At 54.6% G+C, this 27,020-nt stretch overlaps 2 protein-coding genes, 1 long non-coding RNA gene and 1 pseudogene across 6 annotated transcripts; 3 read left to right on the forward strand and 1 right to left on the reverse strand.

Moving 5' to 3' along the window:
* The first annotated feature begins 27 nt into the window (after positions 1-27).
* On the forward strand, positions 28-6,808 carry LOC138811171 (mitochondrial import inner membrane translocase subunit TIM50). 4 transcript variants are annotated; one of them, XM_069998839.1, is made up of 11 exons: positions 28-147; positions 1,468-1,621; positions 2,033-2,064; positions 2,294-2,315; positions 3,511-3,569; positions 3,667-3,786; positions 4,075-4,179; positions 4,273-4,371; positions 4,964-5,120; positions 5,400-5,506; positions 6,358-6,808. In XM_069998839.1, exons 1-11 carry the CDS (start codon positions 40-42, stop codon positions 6,457-6,459), a joined length of 1,065 nt encoding a protein of 354 aa, XP_069854940.1. In that variant the 5' UTR covers positions 28-39; the 3' UTR covers positions 6,460-6,808. The 4 variants fall into 4 exon arrangements, with proteins under 4 accessions (XP_069854940.1, XP_069854938.1, XP_069854939.1 ...); XM_069998837.1 differs by lacking the exon at positions 28-147 and adding an exon at positions 203-278; XM_069998838.1 differs by lacking the exon at positions 28-147 and adding an exon at positions 326-396.
* A 1,547-nt stretch (positions 6,809-8,355) lies between these two features.
* Positions 8,356-19,281, forward strand: LOC138811345 (delta-like protein 3). Its single transcript, XM_069999088.1, has 8 exons — positions 8,356-8,424; positions 8,569-8,853; positions 10,649-10,706; positions 12,477-12,719; positions 15,880-16,097; positions 16,592-16,814; positions 17,927-18,521; positions 18,989-19,281. The coding sequence occupies exons 1-8, from the start codon at positions 8,356-8,358 to the stop codon at positions 19,167-19,169; spliced, it is 1,872 nt and encodes a 623-aa protein (XP_069855189.1). The 3' UTR covers positions 19,170-19,281.
* LOC138811346 (uncharacterized) lies at positions 19,190-21,061 on the reverse strand. The gene is made up of 2 exons (XR_011367359.1): positions 20,824-21,061; positions 19,190-19,492 (listed from the first exon to the last, which is right to left on the reverse strand). It is a non-coding gene; the product is annotated as an uncharacterized lncRNA (long non-coding RNA).
* Positions 21,062-21,148: 87 nt separating this feature from the next.
* LOC138811347 (selenoprotein V-like) lies at positions 21,149-25,828 on the forward strand (annotated as a pseudogene).
* The last annotated feature ends 1,192 nt before the right edge of the window (positions 25,829-27,020 follow it).

Here is a 27,020-nt window from a genome sequence, read left to right on the forward strand (position 1 = left end):
AGGGGGGGAGTGGGCGTGGCCGCGTTGCGTCAGCGCAAGATGGCGGCCTCGGCAGCGCTGTTCTCGCGCCTGCGGAGCGGAGTCCGGCTCGGCGCGCGGGGTCTGTGCGCGAGGCTGGCGCCGCCGCCTCCCCGGACCCCGGAGCAGGTGAGCGGAGGTGGAGGTGGGGCTCCCCAGGAACGGGGCCCCTCGGACGCTTCAGACGAGGAGCCGCCGCCTGGCGTCTCCGGGGCGCCGCACATCGGGACGCTGAATGGAATGCCGCCCGCGTTTTCGGGGTGCTCGTCCGTCCCACCCCGGGCTGGATCCGGGCGGCGCCAGTGCATCCTCCGGGTCCCACCTTCCACCCACGTGGGCCCCACGGGAGGTCACCGATTTCCTGTTCCCGTGACCCCCGTGGGTGATGGTCGAGGGGAACCGGGGAATGGGGGGCCCGGGACGTTGGGGTCCCCGCCCGAGCTCCAGGCCTCCTTCCCTCGTGTAGTGGTGGGCCAGTCCGCTGTCCGGGCTTCGATTGGTTGCCTCGCGGCCATTGCGACCTCCGAGGCCATCACTTCCGTGCCCCGAGCGCCCGACCCGTCCTCGCCCTCCTCGCCCTTCCCCTCCGTACCCCGGGGCCTCCCGGGGGTCCGGATGTCAGCGCCCTCGTCCTGTCCCGTGTGTCCTCTGATCCCCGGGTTCAAGCATCCTGAGGACTGGCACCCCTACGCTCCCTTCCTGCATCCAAACCCTCCATGTCCTGTTTCCTCCCGGATCCCAGATCATCGAGCCTGTCAGCGCCCGAACCCCTGTGGTCCCCAGGCTGGACAGTTTTTAGTTTTGACCCCCTGAGAGGACCAGCCTTTCATCTGCTCCTCCTTTTTGATTGATTGATTGATTGATTGCCAGTCCTGGGGCTTGAACTCGGGGCCTGGGCCCTTGTCCCTTAGCTTTTTCCTTCAAGGCTGGCACTGTGTACTGCTTGAGCCACATCTCCACTTCTGGTTTTTTTGTTTTGTTTTTGTTTGTTTGTTTGTTTGTTTGTTTGTTGGTGGTTAATTGAAGATAAGAAATTCACAGACTTTTGTGCCTAGGCTGGCTTTGATCCATGATCCTCAGATTTCAGCCTCCTGAGTACTAGAATTACAGGCCCGTGAGCCACCAGAGTCCAATCCTCCTTTAGTTCTTTTCTTTCCCCCGCCCCTCCTCCCCTTCCCTCCGAGACTGAAACTCAGTACCTGTGGCAGCTTTTGTTCATTAGCTAGCACTCTACCAACTTAGCGATGTCTTCAATGCCACTCCTTTAGTTTTAACCTTCTGAGAGGATCATCCTTTCAGCTGTCCGTCCATGAACACAGCACTCAGAGACTCTGTGGTGTGTCTTGGTTTCAGACTCATGATCTTAATTCTGCTTGAACTAGAGTAGAGGTCAGAATATTCTGACCTTTTTCTCTCCTCTCTTGGCTGACTTCCCTGTCTCCACCTCAGGTTGCAGAGATCGGCGGCCGAGGGGGCATGAAGACTCAGGGGCCACAGCAGCAGCAGCAAGGCTCAGAAGGTCCTAGCTATGCCAAAAAAGTTGCACTCTGGCTTGCTGGTTTGCTGGGGGCTGGTGGAACCGTCTGTGTCGTCTATATTTTTGGTGAGGGACTTAACCCTGCCCTCCCCGACCTGCCCCTTTTTCATCTTCTTCCCTGGGCCCCTCCCTCAGAAGAGCTCATCAACCAGACACCTACTTGGAAACTTGAGAAGCCTCCTGCTTAAGGTTCTTGTACCAGGTTACAAAGAGCCAGTGGAAAGAAGGGAAAATGGGAAAGGATAGATCTGGACCAGTCTCCTAAGCTCCCATCTTCCCTTAGCATCCAAATGTCTAACCCTCCTCTCATCCCTGACAGACCTAGCCTTAGCTCCATTGCTTCCAGATCCGATCCTCCTTCAGGAGGCTGTGACTCTAGTTCACTTCCTTCAGGCCCAGAAGTCCTCTTCTGCTTTCAAGACCCAACGCACTGGGGCCCCAATTTCTCTCATTCACCTGTGTTTTCCTTCTTTGCAGGAAATAATCCTGTGGATGAAACCGGTGCCAAGGTGAGAGCAAAGAGCCCCCCCCCACCCCCCCGAGGCCTTATTGGGAGTCTGTCCTGTGGGTGTCCGGGTGGTGGCCTTTCATCTGTCCAGGCTCCTTTCTTCAGTGAGCCTCTCCCTCCCTCCTAGGACCTCTGTCGGCTCCTCTCAGGAGCCTGGAGATCCTTTTGTGGGTGCCATAGGGTCCTGCCTCTGCCCTCCCAAACCTCTCATTTTTCTTTCTGCCTCCCAGATACCTGATGAGTTTGACAATGGTGAGTAAACAAACCCAGATTTTGGGGGTCTCCTTTGCCTCTCAACTCTGCCTTTTGCAGGGACCTTACCCTTCCCATCTGGTGCCCCCACTTCTTCTTGCTTCCATAGCCAGCAGCTGGATGGCTTGGGGGAGAGGCATTACAAAGCCTCAGCCCCTCTCCCTGGCCCCTCAGCCCCGAGAGCAGATGGTCAGGGATGGATGGGGGAGGGGGGTGCTGGTGGGAGGGCCAGGAGCCTGGCCCCAGCCACATGGCTTCTTGTGCCTTAGATCTCAGTGTCCATAGCCCTTAACCACCACCATCACCCCCTTATGACAGGCTTTTTTCCCCCTCTCCCTTCCCCCCAAATCCAGCTCATTTCCAGAACAATGCTCCCTTCCTCCCTTTCCCTCTGGGTAGCCAGCATTTGGTGGGGAGCTTCTGACACATTGCATAGTTGAGAGTAGTTGCCAATTGTATCCCAGCTGACCCTTCCCTGGGGGAGAGTGAAATTGGAGGGTCCAGGAAGCCACCTGCTTATGCTGGGGAACTTGGCAGGCAGGCGTGTTAATACGCTAATTGTTTTCCACTGGCAGGTGGGTAAGATGCCCTTTGAACTGCACAGATGTGCCCTCAGAATGGCTTAAAGAATTGATTTGCACATGATTTAAGTTGGGCATGCTTAAGGGTATATGTTTATTAATTTCACAGGTTACAGTATTGTAATTTTCCTTTTTCTTTTCTTTCTTTTTTTTTTTTTTTTCCTTATCATGGGGCTTCAACTCAGGGCCTGGGCGCTGTCCCTGAGCTCTTGTGCTGAAGGCTAGTGCTCTATCACTTTGAGTCTCAGCTCCACTTCTGCCTTCTTGGTGATTAATTAGTAAATTAGAAATAAGAATCTCATGGACTTTCCTGCCCAGGCTGGCTTTGAACTGTGATCCTCAGATCTCAGTCTCTTGAGTAGCTACAATGACAGGCGTGAGCCAGCAGTACCCAGCAACTTTCTATGTTTTACCTGGCATGGGGTATGGGTATGAGTGTACAGGCTAAAAGTGAGTAGGCAAATAAGGACTTTTGCTTCTACCTGGTGTTATTCATTGCCTCTGCTTTTGGACATAGAAATGGGCTGGTTGGAGCATGGCGTGTGCACAGACTCATTTTGTGTCTGTGGCTCGTCAAACCCTTGCCTGTCTCTCTCTGCCTGGTGTCCTTCTAGATCCCATTCTGATACAGCAGTTGCGGAGGACGTACAAATATTTTAAAGATTATAGACAGGTAAGCTGGGGCCTGGGCCAGCGCCCTCCTCACCCCCCCCCCCATCCTCAGTGCCAGTATCTCTCATCTGAGCACCCTGCCCTGTCCTATCCTACAGATGATCATTGAACCCACCAGCCCCTGCCTTCTCCCAGACCCTCTGCGAGAGCCGTACTACCAGCCACCCTACACACTCGTCCTGGAGCTCACAGGAGTCCTCTTACACCCCGAGTGGTCGGTGTGTCCTAGCGGGGGAGCTGGGGATGGGGGTTGGGGAAAGGGCAGCAGGTTGCTCAGGGCCTGGCTGCGGGTCCCCTCAGCACCCACTCTGTAGGGTGGTTGTGGGGTGCGTTGGGCACAGAGTCAGCTCATCAGTGCCCACACTGGTTCCAGGCCCTCAGGCACAGCCTGTGTGCTCCTGGACCCCCTAGAGCAGACACACCTGGCTCTGGGTGCCCTCGGGCTGGGTAGTAAGCATCTTGGGGGCCTCCTGCCAGTGTGTCTCACTGTCTTCCTGTGTCCACAGCTAGCCACTGGCTGGAGGTTTAAGAAGCGCCCCGGCATTGAGACCCTGTTCCAGCAGCTCGCCCCACTCTATGAGATTGTCATCTTCACGTCCGAGACTGGCATGGTGAGGTTTGGGGTGCAGGAGGCTCCGTCAGTGTGGAAGGAGTGGGTGAGATCCAAGGGCTGGGGTGTAGCCTGTCCCTCCCTGTCCCCCCAGACGGCCTTCCCACTCATTGATAGCGTGGATCCCCACGGCTTCATCTCCTACCGCCTCTTCCGAGACGCCACAAGATACATGGACGGACACCATGTCAAGGTGCTGTGCAGGATGGATTTGTGGGGACCATGGGGGTCTTCACCTGTCTTCTCCAGAATCTAGGGACATAGGGAGAAATGGGGGCTCCTAAGGAAAGACGGCTGGGTGAAGGTCTGTGTAAGGGCTTGGCCTGCCCAAGCCTGGCCCCGACTTTCTTGGTGTGCAGGGGTTGGGGTGGTGGTGGTCTGTGTCTTGTTGGGTCTGGGGTCTGCATTGTTGAGGGCTCAGCGGGACCTGCCCTTCCCTAAGGCCCTTGTTGGGTTGCTCTCATTGGGTCGCTCTCGCATGTTGCTGTGGATCTCAAAGTAAGAGATTTTAGTCACTTGGAGTGCAGATTGAACCTGCCAATGGTCACATTGTCCCTGGAGAAGCTAGGGGTTCCCCCTGTAAGGGCCCCAGCTTTAGGCATCTGTGTGACTGGCCATCAGGGGAATTGCAGTGGTCACTCGTGCCAAGCTTACAGAGAACCCACCACAGTGACCAGTGGGCATGGTACTGCGTGTCTGTCTCTCTGTCTGTCTGTCTGCCTCTGTGTGTTCCCTGCAGGGCAGGGAGGGCACAGACAGAGACCCGATTTGTCCCCCACATGCAGGACATTTCCTGTCTGAATCGGGACCCAGCCCGTGTGGTGGTCGTGGACTGCAAGAAGGAGGCCTTCCGCCTCCAGCCCTACAACGGCGTTGCCCTGCGGCCCTGGGACGGCAACTCGGACGACCGGGTCTTGTTGGACCTGTCAGCCTTCCTCAAGAGTAAGGCTCACCCCGGCCTCTGGCCTCTCCCAAGCCCCAGGCCCTCGGGACAGCAGCCAGTCCTTCCTGTGAAGGAGAGGAAGTCCATGAGTATTCTGGAATCTTCCAGGGCTTATCTGGAATGTCTGGGCACTCCTCTGAAGTGTTTAGGAGCTACCCTGGAACTATTGGGGAGTGGGGACTTTCAAGCATTGAGAAGCACCCAGGAAGGGCAGACCTTGGCCTGTAGTCTGTCGCCCTGGGCCTTGGGCCCAGCTCACCATCCCATTGCACCCGCAGCAATTGCCCTGAACCAAGTGGAGGATGTGCGGACCGTGCTAGAGCACTACGCCCTGGAGGACGACCCGCTGGAGGCCTTCAAGCAGCGGCAGAGCCGCCTTGAGCAGGTCAGCCCTGGGGCCAGCAGCAGCTGTGTGCGTGGCCCTAAGCGGATCCTCTTCTGGGGCCCCAATCAGTACCTGGGGGTGGTATGTTCTGTAGCTCCCAACAAGAGGCAGGAATCAGTCGGGCGCCAGTGACTCACACCTGTAATCCTAGCTACTCAGGAGGCTGAGATCTGAAGATCTAGATTCAAAGCCAGCCCGGGCACAAAAGTCCGGGAGACTCTTATCTCCAATAAGTGGAGTGGCAGCGCTGTGGCTTAAGTGGTAAAGTGCTAGCCTTGAGCTGAAGGGCTGAGGGTCACCGCCCAGGCCCAGAGTTCAAGCCCCAAGACTGACCAAAAAAAGTGTAGGCCTGAAAAGCTACTGAAACTCTGCACTTTGAGTCTGGTATTTCCTCCCCTCTCATCCCCCGCCCCCCCCCCAACACCTGAGCCCAGGCTCCTGGGACTCTGAGCTAGCTTTATTTTTTTGTCAGTTGTGGGGCTTGAACTCGGGACCTGGGAGCTGTCCCTGAGCACTTTAACTCAAAGCTAGCATTCTACCACTTTGAACCACCTCTCGACTTCCAGTTTTCTGGTGGTTCACTGGAGATAAGAATCTCACAGACTTTCCTGCCCAGGCTGGCTTTGAACTGGGATCCTCAGATCTCAGCCTCTGAGTAGCTAGGATGACAGGCGTTGAGCCACCAGCGCCCAAATGAGCTAGCTCATGCTGACGACCAGATTGAAGTTGTGAGGTCTGGGGCCTTCTGTGCAAGGCTGCTGCCTTGTTTGAGGAGAGGGAAAAGTAACAAAAAAGGCTGCCCCCAGCCCCTGCCCCCCGAGCTGACCCTCCTCTTTTTCCCCCAACCCCAGGAGGAACAGCAGCGCCTGGCCGAGCTCTCCAAGTCCACCAAACAGAACCTCTTCTTCGGCTCTCTAACCAGCCGCTTGTGGCCTCGCTCCAAGCAGCCCTGATCCTTGGGCCTCCTCAGACTCACAGCCTGGTCCCCAGGCATCAGTGCGCCCAGACCAGCCACATGTACAATAAAGTGCATCCCAGATGCCACACCCCTGTGTCCACAGAGTGTCCAGATGGGGCGCCGGCCGGGTCAACATCTGGAAGGCACAGAATGTGGTGCTTTGGTGGAGCAGGGCTGGTTTTGAATCTGGCAATCCTGGCCTCTGCTCAGCTGTATCTTCCCTGATGGCTGTGTGATTCGCAAGAAGTGTGTGCCCCTCTCTGGCTGGGGCTTCCTTGTACGTGAACAGCTGAGGACCAGGCTGTAAGATGGGTAGTTGCCCTGGAAATAAAATGATGCCTGCACTCAGGGCTCCTGGGAGCTCCAGCTATATTTTTTCTTCTTCTGGAAATCTGATCTCTCTGTTGTCCAGAAATCCTGCCCCAGCCTCCTAAATAGCCTGGACTACAAAAGTGCATCACTGCACCCAACTAGAAACTGGAATTCTGGATTTTTTCCCCCTTAGTTTGTGTGTGTGTGTGTCTCTCTGTGTCTGTGTCTGTGTCTGTGTGTGTCTGTGCTGGCACTGGGGCTTGATCTCAGGTCCTGGGTGCCATTCCTTGGCTTTTTGCTCAAGGCTGGCACTCTACCACTTCAGCCACAGTTCCACAGGTGTGGAAGAGGGGCTAAGAAATGAATGTGGAAGAGTCTGGGCATTTCCACACACAGTGTCCTCACACACTCCAGTATCCTCAGGATTAAGAGAAAATTTAGACTGGCTTTCTTCTATTTAAACAATTACTGTGCCCACAAGACACAAACGCATACAAATGCCACCGGCCCCCCTAAACTTAACCAGATCTAAGCGCTGCAACGTTTCCTTCCGGGACCTGCTTTTCCCTGGCACAGACCCATTCGGCAGAGCTTGGAACATCTGCTCCTAGCCGGCTTTATTTGCCCAGTGGTCCTGATGCACTAAAGGGGTTTCGTGAGGGGTGGGGGGAGTTCCCCCATTGGTGGGGGGTGGGGAGGCGGTGGCTGGGGGAGCTTCCTGCACATTTGCTTCTCACACCTTCCGGAGGCCAAACGGCCGCCCCAGCTGCGGCCCAGGGGGCGGGGCGCGGCGGCGGCACAGATGGCGCCATTTACATACAGCTGGGACCCCGATCCTGCGGGGGCCTCGGCACCCCGGCGTCTGGGGGTGGGGGTGGGGGTCACCCAGAGACCACAAAGAGCCCCAGATCTTCATCGAATTCACCCTCGGACCTCCTGATCTCAGTCCCCAAACCCCTTCCCAGCCGGTACGCAATCCCATCCCACCGTAGTTCGGTACTAGACCCGCAGGCAGCCCACGGTGGGGCCGGGGCAGGCGGGGAAACACGGACACCATGCAAAGAATACCAAGTCACAGGTTCCTGGGATGGTGCACGGGGTGGAGGGAGGGGTCCGGGATCTCAACAGAAACGTGCCCGGGAGAGCGTGCACACGCCGTGTCACGGACAACCCAGAAAGTCGCCCATCGCCCCATGCCCCGCTCTGCTCTGCGCAGCGCGCGCTCCCGGCCCCGGCGCGCGCACGGGCGCGCACGCGGGCGCACGCGGCATCTTCTAACCACGTGCAAAAGCCACACACAGGCACACACTGCCTTTTCCCTTCCACCCTCGCCCCCGTCCCGGCCCCACGTGCACCCACAGGCGGGGGTCCGCTCACGCCGGCACAGGCAGAATCTTCTCCAAGTTGCGCTGGCAAAGTCCCTGCCGCCCCCCTCCTTCCCTCCCTCTTTCCCTCCCTCCTCCCCTCCCTCCCTCCCTTTGGTCCCCTGGAGCCTGGAGGGGCGTGGCCGACCCCTCTGATATAAGGCTCCCAAGGCAGATGCTGCGATTTCCGAGACCCCCGCCCCCCCCCAAAGGCCATGGTTCCCTGGTGGATGTCTGCGCTCCTGTCCCAGTTGGTGATCCCGGCGCTCTTTTGCCTACCCCAGGTCAGAGCCGGGCTGGAGACGGAATGGGGAGGGATGGACATCTGGGGGAGGGGGTCTGGGGTCTGGAGGTCTTGGGGAGGGGTGGCGAGGCCAGCAGCCGCCCGGTTGCCCCGGGTCCCCTCACCCCGTATCCCTCTCTCCCAGGCCCAGCCGGCTGGTGTCTTCGAGCTGCAGATTCACTTTTTCGGACCCGGGCCAGGTCCAGGGGTCCCGCAGAACCCCTGCAGCGCCCTTGGTCCCTGCCGCCTCTTCTTCAGGGTGTGTGTGAAGCCGGGGGTGTTGGAGGACGCCGCCGCCGAGGCCCCGTGCGCCCTGGGCGCGGCGCTCAGCGCGCGCGGCCCCGGCTCCCCGGAGCAGCCCGGAGCGCCCGCGGCCCATCTGCCGCTGCCCGACGGGGTCCTGCGGGTGCCCTTTCGGGGCGCCTGGCCGGTGAGCCTGACCCTGGACACTCCTGTCCTGCGCCCCCCCGATTCCTTCCTGTCCCCCCCTCCCCAGCTTCCAAGACCTAACCGGGCCCCGTGGGAGACGAATTCCTAGACCCTACCTAACGGGACCCATAATATTCTGTCCATAACTTCTTTGGGGATCACGTTGGGGACCCCAAGTATCTAGAGTCCATTCTTCTTTTTCTGGAAACCCTAAATACACACAAGCCTGCCTTTGGTTCCTGGAAGATGAGTGAAAATTGGATAGTCGTTCAGAGATCCCTGATCTCTCCTCTTTTCCATCCTCAATTCTTCCAAAAACTCATTTCTTTGTTTCTTTTTTCTTTTCTCTTTCTTTCCTTTCCTTCCTCCTTCCATCCTTCCTTTCTTGCTTCTTTCCTTTCTTTTTCTTTCTTTCTTCTTTCTCCTTTCTTTCTTTCTTTCTTTCTTTCCTTCTTTCCTTTCTTCCCCCTCTCTTTCTTCTTTCCTTCCTTTTTCCTTCTTTCCTCTCTCCTCTCCCTTTCCTTCCTTCCTTCCTTCCTTCCTTCCTTCCTTCCTTCCTTCCTTCCCTCCTTCCCTCCTTCCCTCCTTCCCTCCTTCCCTCCTTCCTTCCTTTCTTTCCAGGGTCTCCTGTTTGTTAGGCAGGAGCTTAACCACTGCAGTCTCCAAGACCCAATCCAAGAGCGATGTCCCAGCCCCTGGAGGCAGGTCCCTAGCTGGCTTCCTCTTCCACCAGCCTAAAGTACAAACATGAACAGACCAGGATTTGAACTCTACCTCTAGTCCTTTGATATCCCCTCTTGTGCTCTTGTCCTTTGAATAACTTTCACTCTTTCCAGTCTTCATTTTCTCAGTGGTAAAGTGGAACTGTTCTTGTATCTCACGGTGAGGGGAAGGGACCTGGAATGAAGTACATATCACAAAGAAAGCCAGAGACAGCTAGCTGTAGTGATGCACACACACCTGTAGTCCCATCCACTTTAGAGGAGGAAGTAGGAGGATCACTCAGGCCTGACCAGGCTATAGCACAAAACACTATCTGCATGGGGCTGGGAAGGTGGCTCAGTGGTAGAGTGCTTGCCTTGCATGCATGAGGTCCTGGGTTCGATTCCTCAGCACCACATAAGCAGAAAAAAAAAGCCGGAAGTGGCGCTGTGGCTCAAGTAGAAGAGCACTAACCTTGAGCTGAAGAGCTGAGGGACAGCGTTCAGGCCCCATGACCGGACCCCACCCCCCAAAAACACACTATCTGCAAAGAAAGAAATAAAACACAAGCTGGGCGCCAGTGGCTCATGCCTGTAATCCTAGCTACTCAGGAGACTGAGATCTGAGGATCACGGTTCAAAGCCAGCCTGGGCAGGAAAGTCTGTGAGACACATCTCCAATTAACCACCAGAAAAACTGGAAGTGGTGCTGTGGCTCAAATGGTAGAGCACTTACCTTGAGCTAAAGACTCAAGGACAGGGCCTAGGCCCACAGTTCAAGCCCAACGACTGACCAAGAAACCCACAAAGGACTGAAGGCATGACTCTGTGGTATAGTGCCATGCAGCATGCCCTAGGTTTAAAACCCAGTACTGAAGAAAGAGGGAAAAGAAAAAAGAACAAAACAAAAACCACTAAAGCAAGGAAAAGAAAAGAAAGCCAAGGCAGACCTGCCTTTCCTAATCCAGTCCCTTTGATATTGTCCCTTGCTTGTTCCATCCGGGGAAAAGGCCACCTCTCTGCTTGTACTCTGGCCTTCACTCAGTGCCTGTTCTGACTACTGTCTTGCCTTCTTTCTCCTTCTATCTCAATCAGGGCACCTTCTCACTCATCATTGAAACCTGGAAAGAACAGCTGGGAGACCAGGCTGGAGGTGAGTGTCTGGTGGGGGTTCACAAAGCCCAGTAGGGTTGGGGGTCCAGGATAGTGACTTGAGGCTGTCTGCAGGGGGGGCATTCCCTGGACCCCGGAGCCAACACCACCATCACGGCCCTGGAGTGTGTGTGGGTGTAGTCCCTGGTCTTGGTACAGGTTGAACAACTTTAACCCAAAAATCATACTGGGGAAAAAAATCCTATATTTTGGGGATGAAACCCAGAATCTCTTGCAGTTTTATAGACATATACATACATGCATATATATATATGGGCAGCTGGGGGCTTGAACTCAGGCTTGGTGCTGAGCTCTTTTGCTCAAGGCTAGCACTCTACCACTTTGAAGCTACAGTTCCACTTCTGGTTTTTGAGTGATTCATTGAAGATCAGAGCCTCATGGGACTTTTTCTGCCCTGTCTTGTTTCAAACTGTGATCCCCATATCTCAGCCTCCTGAGTAGCTAGGATTACAGGTGTGAGCCACCAGTGCCTGGCTCCTTTTTTTTGTGCCAGTCCTGGGGCTTGAACTCAGGGCACTGTCCCTAAGCTTCTTTTGCTCAAAGCTAGCACTCTACTACCAGCCACAGAACCACTTCTGGCTTTTTCTATTTATGTGGTACTGAGGAACTGAATGAATCCAGGGCTTCATGCATGCTAGGCAAGCACTCTTCCACTAAGCCACATTCCCAGCCCCTCAGTTTTTTTCCTCATTTTCTTTCTTCTTTCTTTCTTTCTTCCTTCCTTGCTTCCTTCCTTTCTCTTTCTTTCTCTTTCCTTTCTTTCTTTCCCTTTCTTTCTTTCTTTCTTTCTTTTTCTTTCTTTCTTTTGTCTGTCTTTCTGTCTGTCTGTCTGTCTTTCTGTCTTTCTTTCTTCTTTTTATTGTCAGTCGTGGGGCCTGAACTCTTGGCCTGGGCGCTGTCCCTCAGCTCTTCAGCTCAAGGTTAGTGCTCTACCACTTGAGCCACAGAACCACTTCTGGCTTTTCCTGCTTATGTGGTGCTGAGGAATTGAGCCCAGGGCCTCATGCATGCAAGGCAAGCACTTTGCCACTGAGTCACCTTCCCAGCCTCCCTCAATTTTTTTTCATTTGACATTTCTGGGGCTTGAACTCAGAGCCTGGGCACTGTCCCTTAGTTTTTTATTCAAGGCTGGTGCTCTACCACTTGAATCACAGCTCTACTTTTTGGTGGTTCACTGGAGGTAAGAGTCCTCACAGACTTCCCTGGCTGGAGCTGGCTTTGAACCATGATCCTCAGATATCAGCCTCTTGAGTAGCCACTGTGTCAGTCCTGTGTTAGAAATCTTACCACCAATATTGAAAGATTCTTGGGGGGGGGGGAAATCTGGGCACTGGTGGCTCATGCCTGTAATCCTGTAATCCTAGCTAGTCAGGAGGCTGAGATCTGAGGATCAGTGTTCAAAGCCAGCCCCGGTAGTAAAGTCTCTGAGACTCTTATCTCCAATAAACCACCAGAAAACCAGAAGTGGCGCTGTGCCTCAAGTGGTAGAGCACTGGCCTTGAGCTGAAGAGCTGAGGGACAGCGCCCACGCCCAGTTCAGCCCCCATGACTGATCAAAAAAAAAAAAAAGATTTTTTTTCCCATGAGAATACCTGTTTCCATGGTAACGGCCTATGAAACTATAGGAACTCGACCTGCAAGGTCCCAGGGTCTCTGGCTAAGGGAGGTAAACTGAGGTTCTCACCCTTTGAGATCAGAGGACAACCCCTCCCCAACCCTGGCCTGGGGTGACCTGGCATTGTCCCCGCAGGGCCCGCCTGGAGCCTGCTGACGCGCGTGGCGGGTCGCCGGCGTCTGGCTGCGGGGGCTCCGTGGGCCCGCGATGTGCAACGCGCCGGTGCCTGGGAGCTGCGCTTCTCCTACCGCGCGCGCTGCGAGCCGCCGGCCGCGGGCGCCGCGTGCACGCGCCTGTGCCGCTCGCGCGGCGCCCCCTCGCGGTGCGGCCCGGGACTGCGGCCCTGCGCGCCCTTCGAAGACCACTGCCAGGACCCGCGTGAGTCTTCCACTGCTCCATTCCTCCTGCCTTCGCTTCGGTCCTGTTCTCCCATTCCCCTCCTGCGGCCAGGTTATCCCCCTTCAGGGAACTGGGGAGCCCTAGGTCCCTTCTCTAGCTCCAATCATGGTCCTCAGTCCTCCTCCCACCATCCAACCAAACACCTTCAGGGAAACTGAGGACCCTAGACTTCTCCAGCCCTGCTTGGGACATCCAGCCCTTCTTCCCTCTTCTGGCGCTCTTGTAGTTCCAACTAGGAAGCCTACACTTGTTTCCTGTTGTGGGGTCCCCATCCATCTCACCCTTTAGCCCGACACCCCAAAGTTGTTCTAATTCGAAGCCCTTGAGGAACTTCTCAATTCCCTTTCTTGCAACAATCGTCCTTCCCTTCTTGAGAATGCAGAATAAAACTCTTGTATTTTGTTATTTTTATTTCTTCTTTTTGGCCAGTCCTGGGGCTTGAACTCAAGGCCTGGGCACTGTCCCTGAGCTTCTTTTGCTGAAGGCTAGCACTCTACCACTTGAGCCACAGCACCACTTCCAGCTTTTTCTGTGTATGTGGTACCGAGGATTTGAACCCATGGCTTCATGCATGCGAGGCAAGCACTTACCACTAAGCCACATTCCCAGCCCCAATATTTCTATTTTTTTGGTTGATTAATTGACAGCACTAGGATTTGAACTCTCGGCCTCAGGCTTGCAGGGCAGATGCTTTTTATCATGGTGCTTACCTCTTAATCCCTTACTGCTTTTTTTTTTCTTCCTCTTTTGGAGATAATGTCTTCATAAAAAGCCCAGTCTTGAGATCATCTTACCTCTGCTTCCTGAGTTCTGGGATTATAGGCATGAACCACTATGTTAGGCTCCCTCATGGATTGTTGTTCTTTTTTTTGTGACACTGGGATTTGAACTCAGAGCCTCCTGCTTGCTAGGCAGAGACTCTACCTTTTTTTTGGGGGGGGGGTCCGGACGTGGGGCCTGAACTCTGGGCCTGGGCACTGTCCCTCAGTTCTTCAATGCAAGGCTAGTGCCCTACCTCTTGAGCCACACCCCTTTTGGCTTTTAAAAGTTGTTTTGGGTTGGGTCTCATATTTTCACCCTGGGCTGTCTTCAAACTGTGATCCTTCTGTCTATGGCCCTTGAAGCACACCTGACCTCACAGATGCCAATGCTTGGATCGTTAGTTAGGATGAGGGTCTCACTAAGTTTTACCCAGGCTGACCTCATACTTCAGTCCTCTCAATCTTTGCCTCCCAAGTGCTGTGATGGCTAGCATGAGCCATAGCACTTGGGCTCCTTCATTGTTTTGTTTTGTTCTGCCCATCCCAGGGAACACTTGAACTGTCCCTGAGCTTTGTGTCACAGCCCTACCTCTGGCTTTTTGCTGGTTAACTGGAGATAGAGGCTCACAGACTTTCCTTCCCCAGGGATAGTTTTGAATTGCAATCCTCAGATTTTAGGATGACAAAATTAGGATGACAAATATAAGCCACCAATGCCTGCCTGGCATCTTTCATTGCTTTTTTTGGAGGGGTGGAGGGTCCGGTCGTGAGGCCTGAACTCAGGGCCTGGGCGCTGTCCCTCAGCTCTTCAGCTCAAGGCTAGCGCTCTACCACTTGAGCCACAGCGCCACTTCCGGCTTTTTTCTTTTTGCTTATGTGGTGCTGAGGAATCGAACCCAGGGCCTCTTGCATGCAAGGCAAGCGCTCTACCACTGAGCCACCGTCCCAGCCCCCTTTTTTTTTGTCAGTCGTGGGGCCTGAACTCTGGGCCTGGACGCTGTCCCTCAGCTCTTCAGCTCAAGGCTAGCGCTCTACCACTTGAGCCACTGCGCCACTTCCAGCTTTTTCTGCTTATGTAGTGCTAAGGAATGGAACCCAGGGCCTCATGCATGCAAGGCAAGTGTTCTACCACTGAGCCACCATCCCAGACCTTATTACTTTATTTTTATTTATTTTTTGTCAGTCATAGGGCTTGAACTTGGGTCCTGGGCACTGTCTCTGAGCTGCTTTGCTCAAGGATAGCACTCTACCACTTGACTCACAGCTCCACTTCTGGTTTTCTGGTGGTTCACTGTAGATAAGGGTCTTTCAGAATTTCTTGTCCAGGCTGACTTTGAACCGAAATCCTCAGATCTCAGCCTCCTGAGTAGCTAGGATGACAGGTATGAGCCACCAGCACTCAGCTTATGATTTTTTTTTAAGCTGGAGAAAATCTCCACCTTGGGATTCCTGGGACCCCTCCCCAAACACCAGAGGACCATCAAGTGTCTTGGAATTTTTCCTTCCTTCCTGTTCCTTTTTTCTCTTTCTGCCAGTCCTGGGGCTTGAACTCAGGGCCTGGGCACTGTCCCTGAGCTTCTTTTGCTCAAGGCTAGTGCTCTGCCGCTTGAGCCACAGTACCACTTCTGGTTTTCTAGTAGTTTATTGGAGATAAGAATCTCACAGTCGGGGCTGGGAAGGTGGCTCAGTGGTAGAGCACTTGCCTTGCACGCATGAGGCCCTGGGTTCGATTCCTCAGCACCACATAAGCAAAAAGAAAAAAACCGGAAGTGGCACTGTGGCTCAAGTGGTAGAGCGCTAGCCTTGAGCTGAAGAGCTGAGGGACAGCGCCCAGGCCCAGAGTTCAGGCCCCATGACCAAAAAAAAAAAAAAAAAATTTCTCACAGTCTTTCCTGCCCTGGCTAGCTTTGAAATCTGATCCTCAGATCTCAGCCTCTTGAGTAGCTAAGATTACAGGCGTGAGCCACCAGCACCCAGCGGGATTTCTTCTTTTTTTTTTTTTTTTTTTTTTTTTGTTGGCACTCCACGTGGCTGGGAAAGAGAGAGAGCAAGAGAGCAAGAAAAGAGCAGCAAGAGCTAGAAACGAACAGAGAGAGAAAAAAGAGCAGGGATTTCTTCTTAATGTATGTAGATTTTTTCCTGGCGTTGGAGGCAGGGCTCAATTGGTAGAACACTAGCCAATGAATAAAAGCCTCAGGTACTAAATTAAGAGTCCTGGTCTTGAACCAAAAAGAAAGAAAGAAGATTTTTTTCCAAGCCTACTGGAATCCAATACCCTCTTGGAAGTCCTGGAGTCCCTCCTGTATCCCAGACACCCCTCATTCTTTCCAGGCTCAGACTTGAGCGTCCCCCCATCTCTCTCCTCTTTGTCTCTACAGCGCCATGTCGAGCTGGCTGCAGCCCGGAACACGGCTTCTGTGAGCAGCCAGATGAATGCCAGTGCCAGGAGGGCTGGACCGGGCCCCTCTGTACCATCCCTGTCGCCATCAGCAGCTGCATCAGCCCGGGAGGCCCACCTTCTGCCATCTCTGAATGTCTTGGGCCTGGGCCTGGGCCCTGTGACGGAAACCCGTGTGCCAATGGGGGCAGTTGTAGCGTCAGTATTCCCATTCCTACCTCATTCTAACCAGAACTTCCCCGTGGGAGTTCTTGGGGTGCCCCTCGTTAGGCTTGGTGAGACACCAGCTTAGGAGGTGGTCTGAGCGTAGCAATCACAGAGGGCTTCCTGGAGGTGTCCAGCCTGAATGTGGAACCTCAGAGGAGGGTTAGGATGTAAGTGCCAGGGGTTGCAAGAAACCTGCATGGAGGAGGCAGGCTCAGAGCTGGGGCTGGAGTGTTGGATTGGGGGAGGGGGGAGGGGTTGGGGGAGGGCAGAGCAGACAGGGCAATCTGGAGTGGTCAGAATTGGCTGGGAGGTGGGTCTTCCAGAGCTGCCCCCCTGTGGAGTCTCATGTACAGAGGTCCAGGGCCTCTCACCCACCCCCATACGGCTTGGGGCTGGGATTGAGAGCAATCCAAAGCAATGGAGATGAAGGGGCGGGATTTTGCTTCAAAGAGCCTCGAGTTCAAAGCCGTCTCGCCCCTGCCCAGGAGACGCCAGGCTCCTTCGAATGTGCCTGCCCTCGGGGTTTCTACGGGCCTCGCTGCGAGGTGAGCGGGGTGACATGCGCGGACGGGCCCTGCTTCAACGGTGGCTTGTGCGTCGGGGGCGCAGACCCCGACTCTGCCTACGTGTGCCACTGCCCACCGGGTTTCCAGGGCTCCAACTGTGAGAAGAGAGTGGATCGGTGCAGCCTGCAGCCCTGCCAAAATGGTGAGGGGTTGGCGGGCTGGAGCCAGGGCTGGGGTACAGGGGTGCAGGGGCTCTGCACGGCCTAGGCAATACAGGATGGGAATCCTGACTTTCCACTGATGTTTCTGTCCTGGGGTCTGGAGACACAGCCCTCAGCCTTTGGAATGACACAGTGATCTCTTACGTATTGACTGAGAATTTAGGGGGTGTCCGGCCTTAATCGAGGCACAGTGCATACAACAGGAAATGGAACAGGGAGTCCCTATTCTGTGTAGGGACAGATGTGGTTAGGCATTTAAGTCTGGTGTGTTTTGAGTCAGTGATGGCTGGCAGGTGCCAGGGACCTTCACTAGGGCAATAGGGAGAAAGGGGGTGAAATGGAGCCTCCGGAAGCTTCTGAGCAGGGGAGACTCATCTGAAATAGGTGATAAAAGATCAAATTAATGAGATCATAAATGGAAGGCCTCCTGCCTCTCCCCACTTGTCCGTTCCGCTTCATGTCCTGAAAATTGAATTTAGAGTCTCTCCCTTGTAGGCAAGCACTCTTACCAACTAGACCACGCCCCCAACCCAAGGCCACGCCCACGCAACACAAGCCACGCCCACGGCACACAAGTCACGCCCAATCCAAAGTCACATCCAGGCTACTTAAACCACGCCCCAGTCCTAGGCCACACCCATACCACACAAGCCACGCCCTAGCCCTTCTAAACCACGTCCCCAGCTGGTACATCCGGTAGAGAATTCTCCAAAGCGGAGTGCTCGTTGGGCCAAGTGATTCTAGGAACACCGCTGGTGCTCAGGCCATCGCTGGGCCCTGTATGCTGGGTTCCCACAAGCTGTCAGAGTGCCATCTCCAAGAGCTCATTCCCTGCCCATCCGAAGCGCGGGAATTGCTTCGGGGTGTGAGGGAGGAGCGCAGGGGGCTGGCTCCCGCAACAATACACCGGGGCTGGGATGGAGGGTTTGGGGGGGGGGAAGCGCATGCGATCCGGGTGTTGGAAAGGTGAGCCAGGTGAGGGAAGAGGTGGAAAAGCACGGGCTAAGGGAAAGTCAAGCCGAAAGAGGCAGCGGCAAAGGTCAAGGTTCACGCTTCTTCTACCTCTGACACTCCCCGCCCCCTTTCTCCACAGGTGGCCTCTGCTTGGACCTGGGCCACGCTCTGCGCTGCCGCTGCCGCGCAGGCTTCGCGGGTCCGCGCTGCGAGCACGACCTGGCCGACTGCGCGAGCCGCGCCTGCGCCAACGGCGGCACGTGCGTGGAGGGTGGCGGCGGCGCGCGCCGCTGCTCGTGCGCGCTGGGCTTCGGCGGTCGCGACTGCCGGGAGCGCGCAGACCCCTGCGCCGCGCGCCCCTGCGCCCACGGCGGCCGCTGCTACGCGCACTTCTCTGGCCTGGTCTGCGCCTGCGCGCCCGGCTACATGGGCACGCGCTGCGAGTTCCCGGTGCGCCCCGACGGCGCGGACCAGGGCGCAGGCGCAGTACCCGCGATCCCGCCGGGCCCGAGGCGGGCGGATCCGCAACGCTTCCTCCTGCCACCTGCTCTAGGGCTGCTGGTGGCCGCGGGCCTGGGCGGCGCCGCACTCTTCGTGGTCCAAGTGAGGCGTCGCGGTTCTGGCCGGGATGCCGGGTCCCGATTGCTGGCGGGTACCCCGGAACCGGCAGGCCACATGCTCCCCGATGCACTCAACAACCGGAGGACGCAGGAAGGGCCCGGGGATGGTCTGAGGTGAGAGGCGCCCATCTGTGCCTCCTTGCTACCGGCTGTGCGCACCGACTCCTATAAACGCCATTGACCCGATTCGTGTGTGTGTGTGTGTGCTGAAGCTCGAAGGCCTCGCGCTCTCATTTGGCTTTTGTGCTCAAAGCTGGTGCTCTACCACTTGAATCACGCCTCCACTTCCAGCTTTTTGGTGGTTCATTGATGATAGTCTTATGGACATGTCTGCCCAGGCTGGATTCGAACCGCGATCCTCAGCTTCCCGAGTAGCTAGGATGACAGGCCTAAGCCACCTGTGCTTGGCTGCTTTTTCATTTTTATTTTTCCATCTCTGATCTACCATTTGTGCCCACGCCCTTAGTTCTAGCCCTCTGCTGGTAAGGTCTTTCTAGAATTACCCTTGCCTGCTTGTGAGTTCTGTTTCGTGGCCGGGGGAGAATCTTGAGGGTCTGGATCTTCTTGCTTTCTTCCCACAGTTCGTCTATAGATTGGAATCGCCCCGAAGATGGAGACTCTCAGTCGATTTACCTCATATCTGCTCCTTGTGTCTATGCTCGGGAGGTAGCAGCGCCCCTCATCCCCACCCTGTACACTTTGGGGGCTCTGGGCAGAGACAGCCTCTTGCTTTTTCTTCAGCCTGCCTTGATTTTTACATAGGAAACTCAGAGGATAAACTCTGCGATCAGAACTTACTAATTTTAATTCTGTTCTGCATTGCACTGGCTGCAATTTGGGCTCCTTGCCATCTTGTTTTTGGGAGATCCAGAGACTCAAGAAGTCACCCCGAGGACTCTTCCCTCAGCCAAGAGCTGCTTCTGGGTCAAGGAGGGGAAACTGAGGGACGGCATCTCCTAATGGTTCTTTTGTTTTTGCATTTCCAGGCCTGATCTGTCTCTCTTCATAGGCGTTGGCAGACAGAACTGGATGTTTTTGTTCCTTGGTGGGACCCAGTCTCTCCCCCAGACACTTTGGAGGGCTCCCTGGAAGGGGTGGAAATTGTACATATGTTATTTATACCCTATTCTTCTCTCTATCACTCCAGAGACATCTTATAAAGGCTGTTATTTTTATCAAATACAACGGGCTGAGTGTTTTGTATTTAGTGTTGGACTTCTAACCCCTCTTTTTCTCCCACCAGCCTAGGCTATCAGTCTTTGGTAGTGGGCCTGTCTTCCCACCTTTCACAGTCTGGAAAGGACCCAGGGTCATCTGGATCACTGCTCTATTTTTATCCAGTCAAGGCCCATGCGCACAGTAGGATTACACTTGGTCACCGCCGGCTGTCACCACTGGCTGGCTGGGACTGGTGTTGGGACTGGTCCCAGGTTGGCCTCCAACTTTTTTTTTTTTTTTTTGTCAGTCATGGGCTTGAACTCTGGGCCTGAGCGCTGTCCCTCAGATCTTCAGCTCTAGGCTAGTATGATACCACTTGAGCCACTGCGCCACTTCTGGTTTTCTGGTAGTTTATTGGAGATAAGAATCTCACAGGGGCTGGGAAGGTGGCTCAGTGGTAGAGCGCTTGCCTTGCATGCCTGAGACCCTGGGTTCGATTCCTCAGCACCACATAAGCAAAAAGCCGGAAGTGGTGCTGTGGCTCAAGTGGTAGAGCACTAGCCTTGAGCTGAAGAGCTGAGGGACAGTGCCCAGGCCCAGAGTTCAGGCCCCACGACCGGACCCCCCAAAAAAAAAAGAATCACAGACTTTCCTGACTGCAATCCTCCTATCTCAGCCTGCTGAGTAGCTAGGATTACACTGGCACTTGGCTTTTTCTTTTTCTTTCTTTCTTTCTTTCTTTCTTTCTTTTCTTTCTTTCTTTCTTTCTTTCTTTCTTTCTTTCTTTCTTTCTTTCTTTCTTTCTTTCTTTCTTTCTTTCTTTCTTTCTTTCTTTCTTTTTTAACCAATCCTGAGTCTTGAATCCTGGGCACTATTTTTGAACTTCTTTTGCTCAAGGCTAGCACTCTACCACTTGAGCCATAGCACCATTTCTAGCCTTTTCTGCTTCTGCGGTATTGAGAAATTGAACCCAGGGCTTCAGGCATGCTAGGCAAGCACTCTACCATTAAGTCACATTCCCAGCCCTGGCTTCCAACTCTTGATGCACCAAGTCTGGAAAACGGTGGCATTTCATGTAACAAATTTTCAATGGCTTAAAAAGCCTAGATTTCTGAGTGCAGGTGAAGCTCAGTACCAAAGGCGCTTGTGACTCTGGGCCCAGAAGCAAAATAGAACAACAAAAGCCCACAGAACTGAACAAACCACTACCATCAACCAACCAACATCCCCGTCTCCCATGTTTCTGGTGCTGGCTTACCTTTGGTCTCTAAGGCTGAGGCTGACAGAGCACCATCCCTTTCTGATCTTTCTTCTGCCACGCCCTCCCCCCCCCCCCACCCAGGACAAGGTCTTCCACATGATCACAGATTTCATCTTCTAGTTCACCCAACCGAGGCGCATGTGTACTTCAGGGCCACACTTGATAGCCAGCTGAACCCCGTGAATGTCCACAGTAGCCAATGGGAGCCCTGGGCTCTGAGTCCCTTAGTGATTGGTGGGTGGGGCCATTCTGGCAGATCTTGGAGCCTCCGCCCAAGTGGAACCCCGGTGTAACAGTGCCCCCACCCCGTGGTCGCCCCCCGTTTAGAACCCTGGGGCGGGAGATGCTCTTCTGGCCCCAGGAAGCTGGGGGCAGCCGGACTTCCATCCCCGGGTTGCCATGAACCAGCAGGCGCCAACCCCAGGCCCGACCACACGCAGGCCCTCGGCCCCAGGCCGGGCTGCCACCCTGGTCCGGACCCCGACGCCGACCCATCCTTCCACCCCGGTCAGGACCTCGGTTCCCATCCGAACCTCCACCCCGGTCGGGACCTCCACTCTGGTCCGGACTGCGATCCCGGTCAGGACCCCGGCTCCAGTCCGGCTCCCGATCCCAGTCCGGACCCCGGCTCCAGCCCAGACTTCGATCTCGGGCCAGACCGACCAACGGAGCCAGACCGACCTCCTGGGCCAGGCCGACCTCCCGGGCCAGACTGTGGTTCCAGTGACCCCCGCCTGGACTCCGACCCCAGCCGTGGGGCGGCCCCCGATCCCGGTCCGGACCCCGGCGCCGGTCCGGCCCCCGGCCCCGGGGCGGCTCCCGGCTCCGGGCCGGGCTCCGATCCCTGTCAGGCCGCGGGCTCCAGTCCGGGTTCCGACCCCGATCAGGACCCCGGCTCCAGTTCGGACCCAGATTCCAGTCCAGACTCCCGCCGCGGCCCAGACCCAGATCCCGGTCTCGCTCGACGCCAAGGACCGGGTAGACGCTCCGGAGACCCCGGCCTGGACCCCGACCCCGGCCCAGGCCCCGGCGCCGGCCTGGACCCCATTTCCCACCCGGACTCCGGCCGCGGCCCAGACCTCAGCTCCGGTCCAGTTCCCAGCACCAGCTCTGGTGGCCCCGGCGCCGGCCTGGACCCCATTTCCCACCCGGACTCCGGCCCCGGTCCCAGCTGCCGTCCAGTTCCCAACGCCCGCTCCTCCGGCCCCGGGGGCGGAAGCCTCCCCGAGCCAGCTCCGGCTCCCGGGGGCCGCCTCGGGACCCGCCCCGGAGCCCCTCGAGCCCCCGGCTCCCGACGCCCCCGAGGGCCCCAAGCCGGTGCCGCCACCCCCGGCCGCCAGGGCGGCGGGGACCCTGCAGGGCCCGCTTCCCGCGCTTTCCCCCTCGGCCTCCAAGGAGCTGGAGCCCTCCCTGGGCTCGTCCTCAGTCGGCACCCTGTCGTCCACCCTGCTGCTCGAGACCCCCGTTCCCGGGCTGCTCTTCCCGCCGGCCCCGTCGTCCTCCTTCGTCTCCAACACCTTCGCCCCCGCCAGCAGGGACATACAATTGCACAAGAGGATCCTGATCCGGGTGAACTACTGGTGAGGGGCTCCCCGCACCCCTTCCTGGGGAGAGGCCTTGGGGAGAAGGCCTTGGGTGCTGCTCTAGGGCTGGGGAGTCAGGCAGGACCTGCTTGTGACTTTGCAAACCCGGCAGCTGCTCCTATCCCGTCTCCTTGGGGCTGGAGAGCTGGCTTTTCAGATCCCACTTTGGGGCTCTCAGCTTTATTCTCTTGCATTCATTCATATTTCTGGAGCTGAGCTTCATTCACTGTGCTCTCTGGCTCTGATTTTTTTTGGGGGGGGGGGCGTTGCTCGTGGGGCTTGAACTCAGGGCCTAGGCGCTGTCCCTGAGCACTTTTGCTCAAGGCTAGCACTCTACCACTTTGAGCCACAGAGCCACTTCCGGTTTTTGCATGGTTGAATGGGAGGTAAGAGTCTCCTGGGGACTTTTCTTCCTCAGGCTGGCTTTGAATGGAGCTAACTTGACTGGTGTGAGCTACTCCCCCCACCCCCCCACCCCCGCTGGCTCTGAGCCTCTTTTTGTGGGAGAACACAGGGCTTGACCCTTGCTAGGCTGGCACTCTACCACTTGAGCCACACCTCCACATCTGGCCTTTTGCTAGCTTATTGGAGATAAGAATTTCCAATTTGTGTCTACCCCAGCTGGTTTCCAACCTGGATTGTCAGATCTCAGCCTCCTTATTAGCTAGGATTATAGCTATCAGGTGGTCAGCCATCCAAGAGGGCTGCCGAGGACAAAAGGATCTGAGGAAGTCACAGGTTTAGCTGCTGTGGTCAGGAGGGCCTCTCTGAAAAGGGAGCAGAAACAGAAACCTTGGGGCTGGGAAGGTGGCTCAGTGGTAGAGCACTTGCCTTGCATGCCTGAGGCCCTGGGTTCGATTCCTCAGCACCACATAAGCAAAAAGAAAAAAGCCGGAAATGGCACTGTGGCTCAAGTGTAGAGTGCTAGCCTTGAGCTGAAGAGCTGAGGGACAGTGTCCAGGCCCAGAGTTCAAGCCCCACGACTGGACCCCCCCCCCCCAAAAAAAGAAAAAAACCAGAAACCTGGGGGAGTAGCATTCTGCATAGCATGTCCAGTACAAAGGCCCTGGGGCAGGACCCTCAGCAGTGTGGGGAGGCCAGCTAGTTGAAGTGAGGGCAGCAGCATGGACAGAGATGTCTCCACAGTGGGGTGACACTAGGGTCGGTTCTGAGCAGGGGAGGAAGGTAGGATGACTGTGGGTCTTCACAGAGCCCCATTGGGCTTGGGAAGATACTGATGTGGTCTCTTCTCTGTCTCCCTTCCCCTGTCCTTGGCCTCTAGCGGCCTCTGAAGTTACGGCCTTCGGGTGAGTAGTTGTGACTTTGGATATGGGAGAAGCCCAGAGCCATCCCAACTGGGAGGGATCCCTGTTTCCCCGACTCTCCCCCTCCCATGACCTTACCACCCCCATCTCCATCCTCAGTATATTATACTGAAAAAGAGCTTGGAGCAGCAATTTCCAAATCTTCTGGACTTTGTAAGTGTGCTGGTTGGTCTGGGATGTGGAGGGGGGTCAGGGCCCCCCTATCCCCACTCCCTCCTGGGAGGGGGAGTGCTCAGCTTCCACCCTACTCCCCTCTTCTTCTCCTCCTACCCCAGGAGGACGAAATCGCTGCAGAGGCTACTGGGGAGTTTGAAGTATTTGTGGATGGAAGATTGGTCCATTCCAAGAAGGTGATTCTGAGCAAATGGACACAGAGGGAGGAAAGCTGGAGCTGGGGTCCTGAGGGTTGAGGGAAAGAGGGGGGGTTGACAATCATGTTTGGGGGGGGTTTCTTCTCCATGCTCAGAAAGGCGATGGCTTTGTGGACGAATCTGGGATGAAGAAAATTATACAAACTATTAGTGAAGAACTCAAGAAAAGGTAGCAGGCAATGGTGGGGCTGGAGGTGAGTGAGGGGCTGGGACTGTGAAGGGTTCCCCCACCAGAGGAGGGAAGAGGCTGGGCTGGGGCTGCACGGCTCAGCTAGCTCTGTTATCCTCACCTGTAAATTAGGCATGTTGGGATGATTCCATGAGAAAGCCCCCTGTCAGGTAAACAGCACAGTCAAGTCACACTCCATGGCTCACACCTGGACTCCTAGCTACTCAGGAGGCTGAGATCTGAGGATCACAGTGTTCAAAGCCAGCCTGGGCAGGAAAAACTGTGAGACTCCAGTTAACCACCAAAAAGCTGGAAGTGGAGCTGTGGCTTCATGGGACTCTGACTTTTAAATTTGGCTTCTGCCTGTTTTTCTCCTGGAGTTGGTTTATTTTCAAACAAGCTGTGTTTCTTGAAGGTGTAAATCCAGAAAAGGGTCCTCGTTGGTTGGAGCTAAGTCACACAACCATCTCCAAGCCAATCATTGTGGTCCAGAGGAATTTAACACTTGGATTGGTTAGATTTGAACCACACACCCATTCTTGGAAAGGGAGGTGGAGTTGGGCTTTCTGACCCATGATGCAATGGGGCACTGGATGAGTAAGAACAACTGAACTCTTAAGTTCAGAATAGTTTATGATAAATTTAAAAAAATTTAAAAAAAAAGGCCTGGAGCTAGGCACCGGTGGCTCACGCCTGTAATCCTAGCTACTCAGGAGGCTGAGAGCTGAGGATCCCGGTTCAAAGCCAGCCTGGGCAGAAAAGTCCGTGAGACCCTTATCCCCAATAAATCACTAGAAAACCGGAAGTGGTGCTGTGGCTCAACAGGTAGAGCACTCACCTTGAGCTGAAGAGTGCAGGGACAGTGCCCAGGCCTAGAGTTCAAGCCCCACGACTCACAAAAAAAAAAAAACAAAAAACGGCCTGGGCTGGCAATGTGGCTTGCTGGTAGAATGCTTGCCTAGCATGCATGAAGCCCTGGGTTCGATTCCTAAGTACCACATAAGCAGAAAAAGGCAGAAGTGGCACTGTGGCTCAAATGGTAGGGTGCTAGCCTTGAGCAAAAGAGCTCAGGGACAGTACCAAGATTCCAAGTTAAGTCCCAGGACTGACAAAAAAAAAAAAAAAGAAAAAAAAAAGAAAACGAAATATATAAAACAATTTTTGTAACTACCCAGTTACAAAAGTAGAATTGCTTTCCCAGCTTTTGATTTTCATTGCATACATATACCTTTGATGCAGGGTATTTTTGTTTTTGTGTCCATCCTGGGGCTCAAATTTAAGGCCTGGGTACTGTCCTTGAACTGTGGTTGCCTGGTACATATTGAAAACTAGCAAGAATAGAATGGGCGTTGTAATCTATAGAATGCATAGGATCACATATATGTACCTTATGTAAGAATCTATATCTATCTATCTATCTATCTATCTATATATATAATATTTATTTTTCTCTCCTTTCCCCATCTCAGGAGCCTCCTCAGCAAGATGATGAGAAGGGCTGAAATGTTGCCAGGTCCTTTTCTGATGGTGGCTGGGGTCAGGGTTGGGTGGGGAGGGGCAAAGAGGGAAATACAGAGAGTCTGCCTCCCCGTGTCCGGTCTGCCTGTGTCTGCATAAGCCACTCTTGCTTCCAAGCAAGTCCAAGTCGCCTGCTGTTGTACTCCCCAATCTCCCTCACTCTGGATCAGAGAGGAGTGTTGGAAAGTGAGAGAGGGATGCCAGTGGCTGGCAACTTATATGTCCCAAGACTCAGGTGCTGCTGTGTTGGCATTAGTGGGAGGAAATTGAGGCTGGTTGGACCTGAGAAAATGAAGATGGGAGCCAGAAGTCAGGAATCCAGCGATATGAATATATATATTCATGAACAACTTGATTAAAAGTGCAGAAGAAAGCTTGTGGTGCTGGTGACTCAGGCCTGTAATCCTAGCTACTCAGGAGGCTGAGATCTGAGGATTGTGGTAGACTAGGCAGGAAAGTGTCCAGCAAAAAGACAGCTGTGGCTCAAGTGATTGAATACTAGCTTTGAGCAAAAAAGCTAAGGGACAATGCCCAGGTCCTAAGTTCAAGCCCCAGTGTTGGCACACAAGTATGTGTGTGCATGTGTGCATGCACACACACAGGGTCATAAAGATTAGGATAGGAAAAAAACTATTGCTCTTTGTGTATTATATATCAAAGAAAAAGTACAGATTAACAACAGAAGTCAATAAGTTTAATAGAGCACCAAAATATAAAGAAACAAACAGCATTTAATTTACAGACAAAAACCTCTTATACAATAACCATAACAAACAAATTTTGGAATATTATCAACCAATAACACGCCAGCCTTCTCTGGGAGGCAAATTTCATACACATCTAGGGCATGAAGAACTGGAGGCTGACCACATTATAAGATGCCAATTTTCATTCAAAAGTTTTACTATCCAAAATGGGAGGCGGGGGAGGGGAGGAGATACCACCAGGTTTTGTAAAAACTACAATGAGTTGAATTTAAAGTTCTACAAGAGAAAATCAACTGAACATCAGAAAAACTGGGCACTGGTGACTCACACCTGTAATCTTAGCTATTCAAGAGGCTGAGATCTGAGGTTTGCAGTTTGAAGCCAACTGTTATCTACCAAAAAGAGTCAGAACTAGAGCTGTGGCTCAACAGATAGAGCATTAGCCTGGAACAAAAGAAGCTCAGGGACAGCACTCAGGTCCTAAGTTCAAGCCCCAAGACTGGTATGCCTGTGTGCACATG

The sequence above is a fragment of the Dipodomys merriami genome, unplaced genomic scaffold, assembly GCF_024711535.1.
Source record: "Dipodomys merriami isolate MVZ:Mamm:240054 unplaced genomic scaffold, mDipMer1.0.p SCAF_52, whole genome shotgun sequence".
In the NCBI taxonomy this organism is placed as follows: domain Eukaryota; kingdom Metazoa; phylum Chordata; class Mammalia; order Rodentia; family Heteromyidae; genus Dipodomys; species Dipodomys merriami.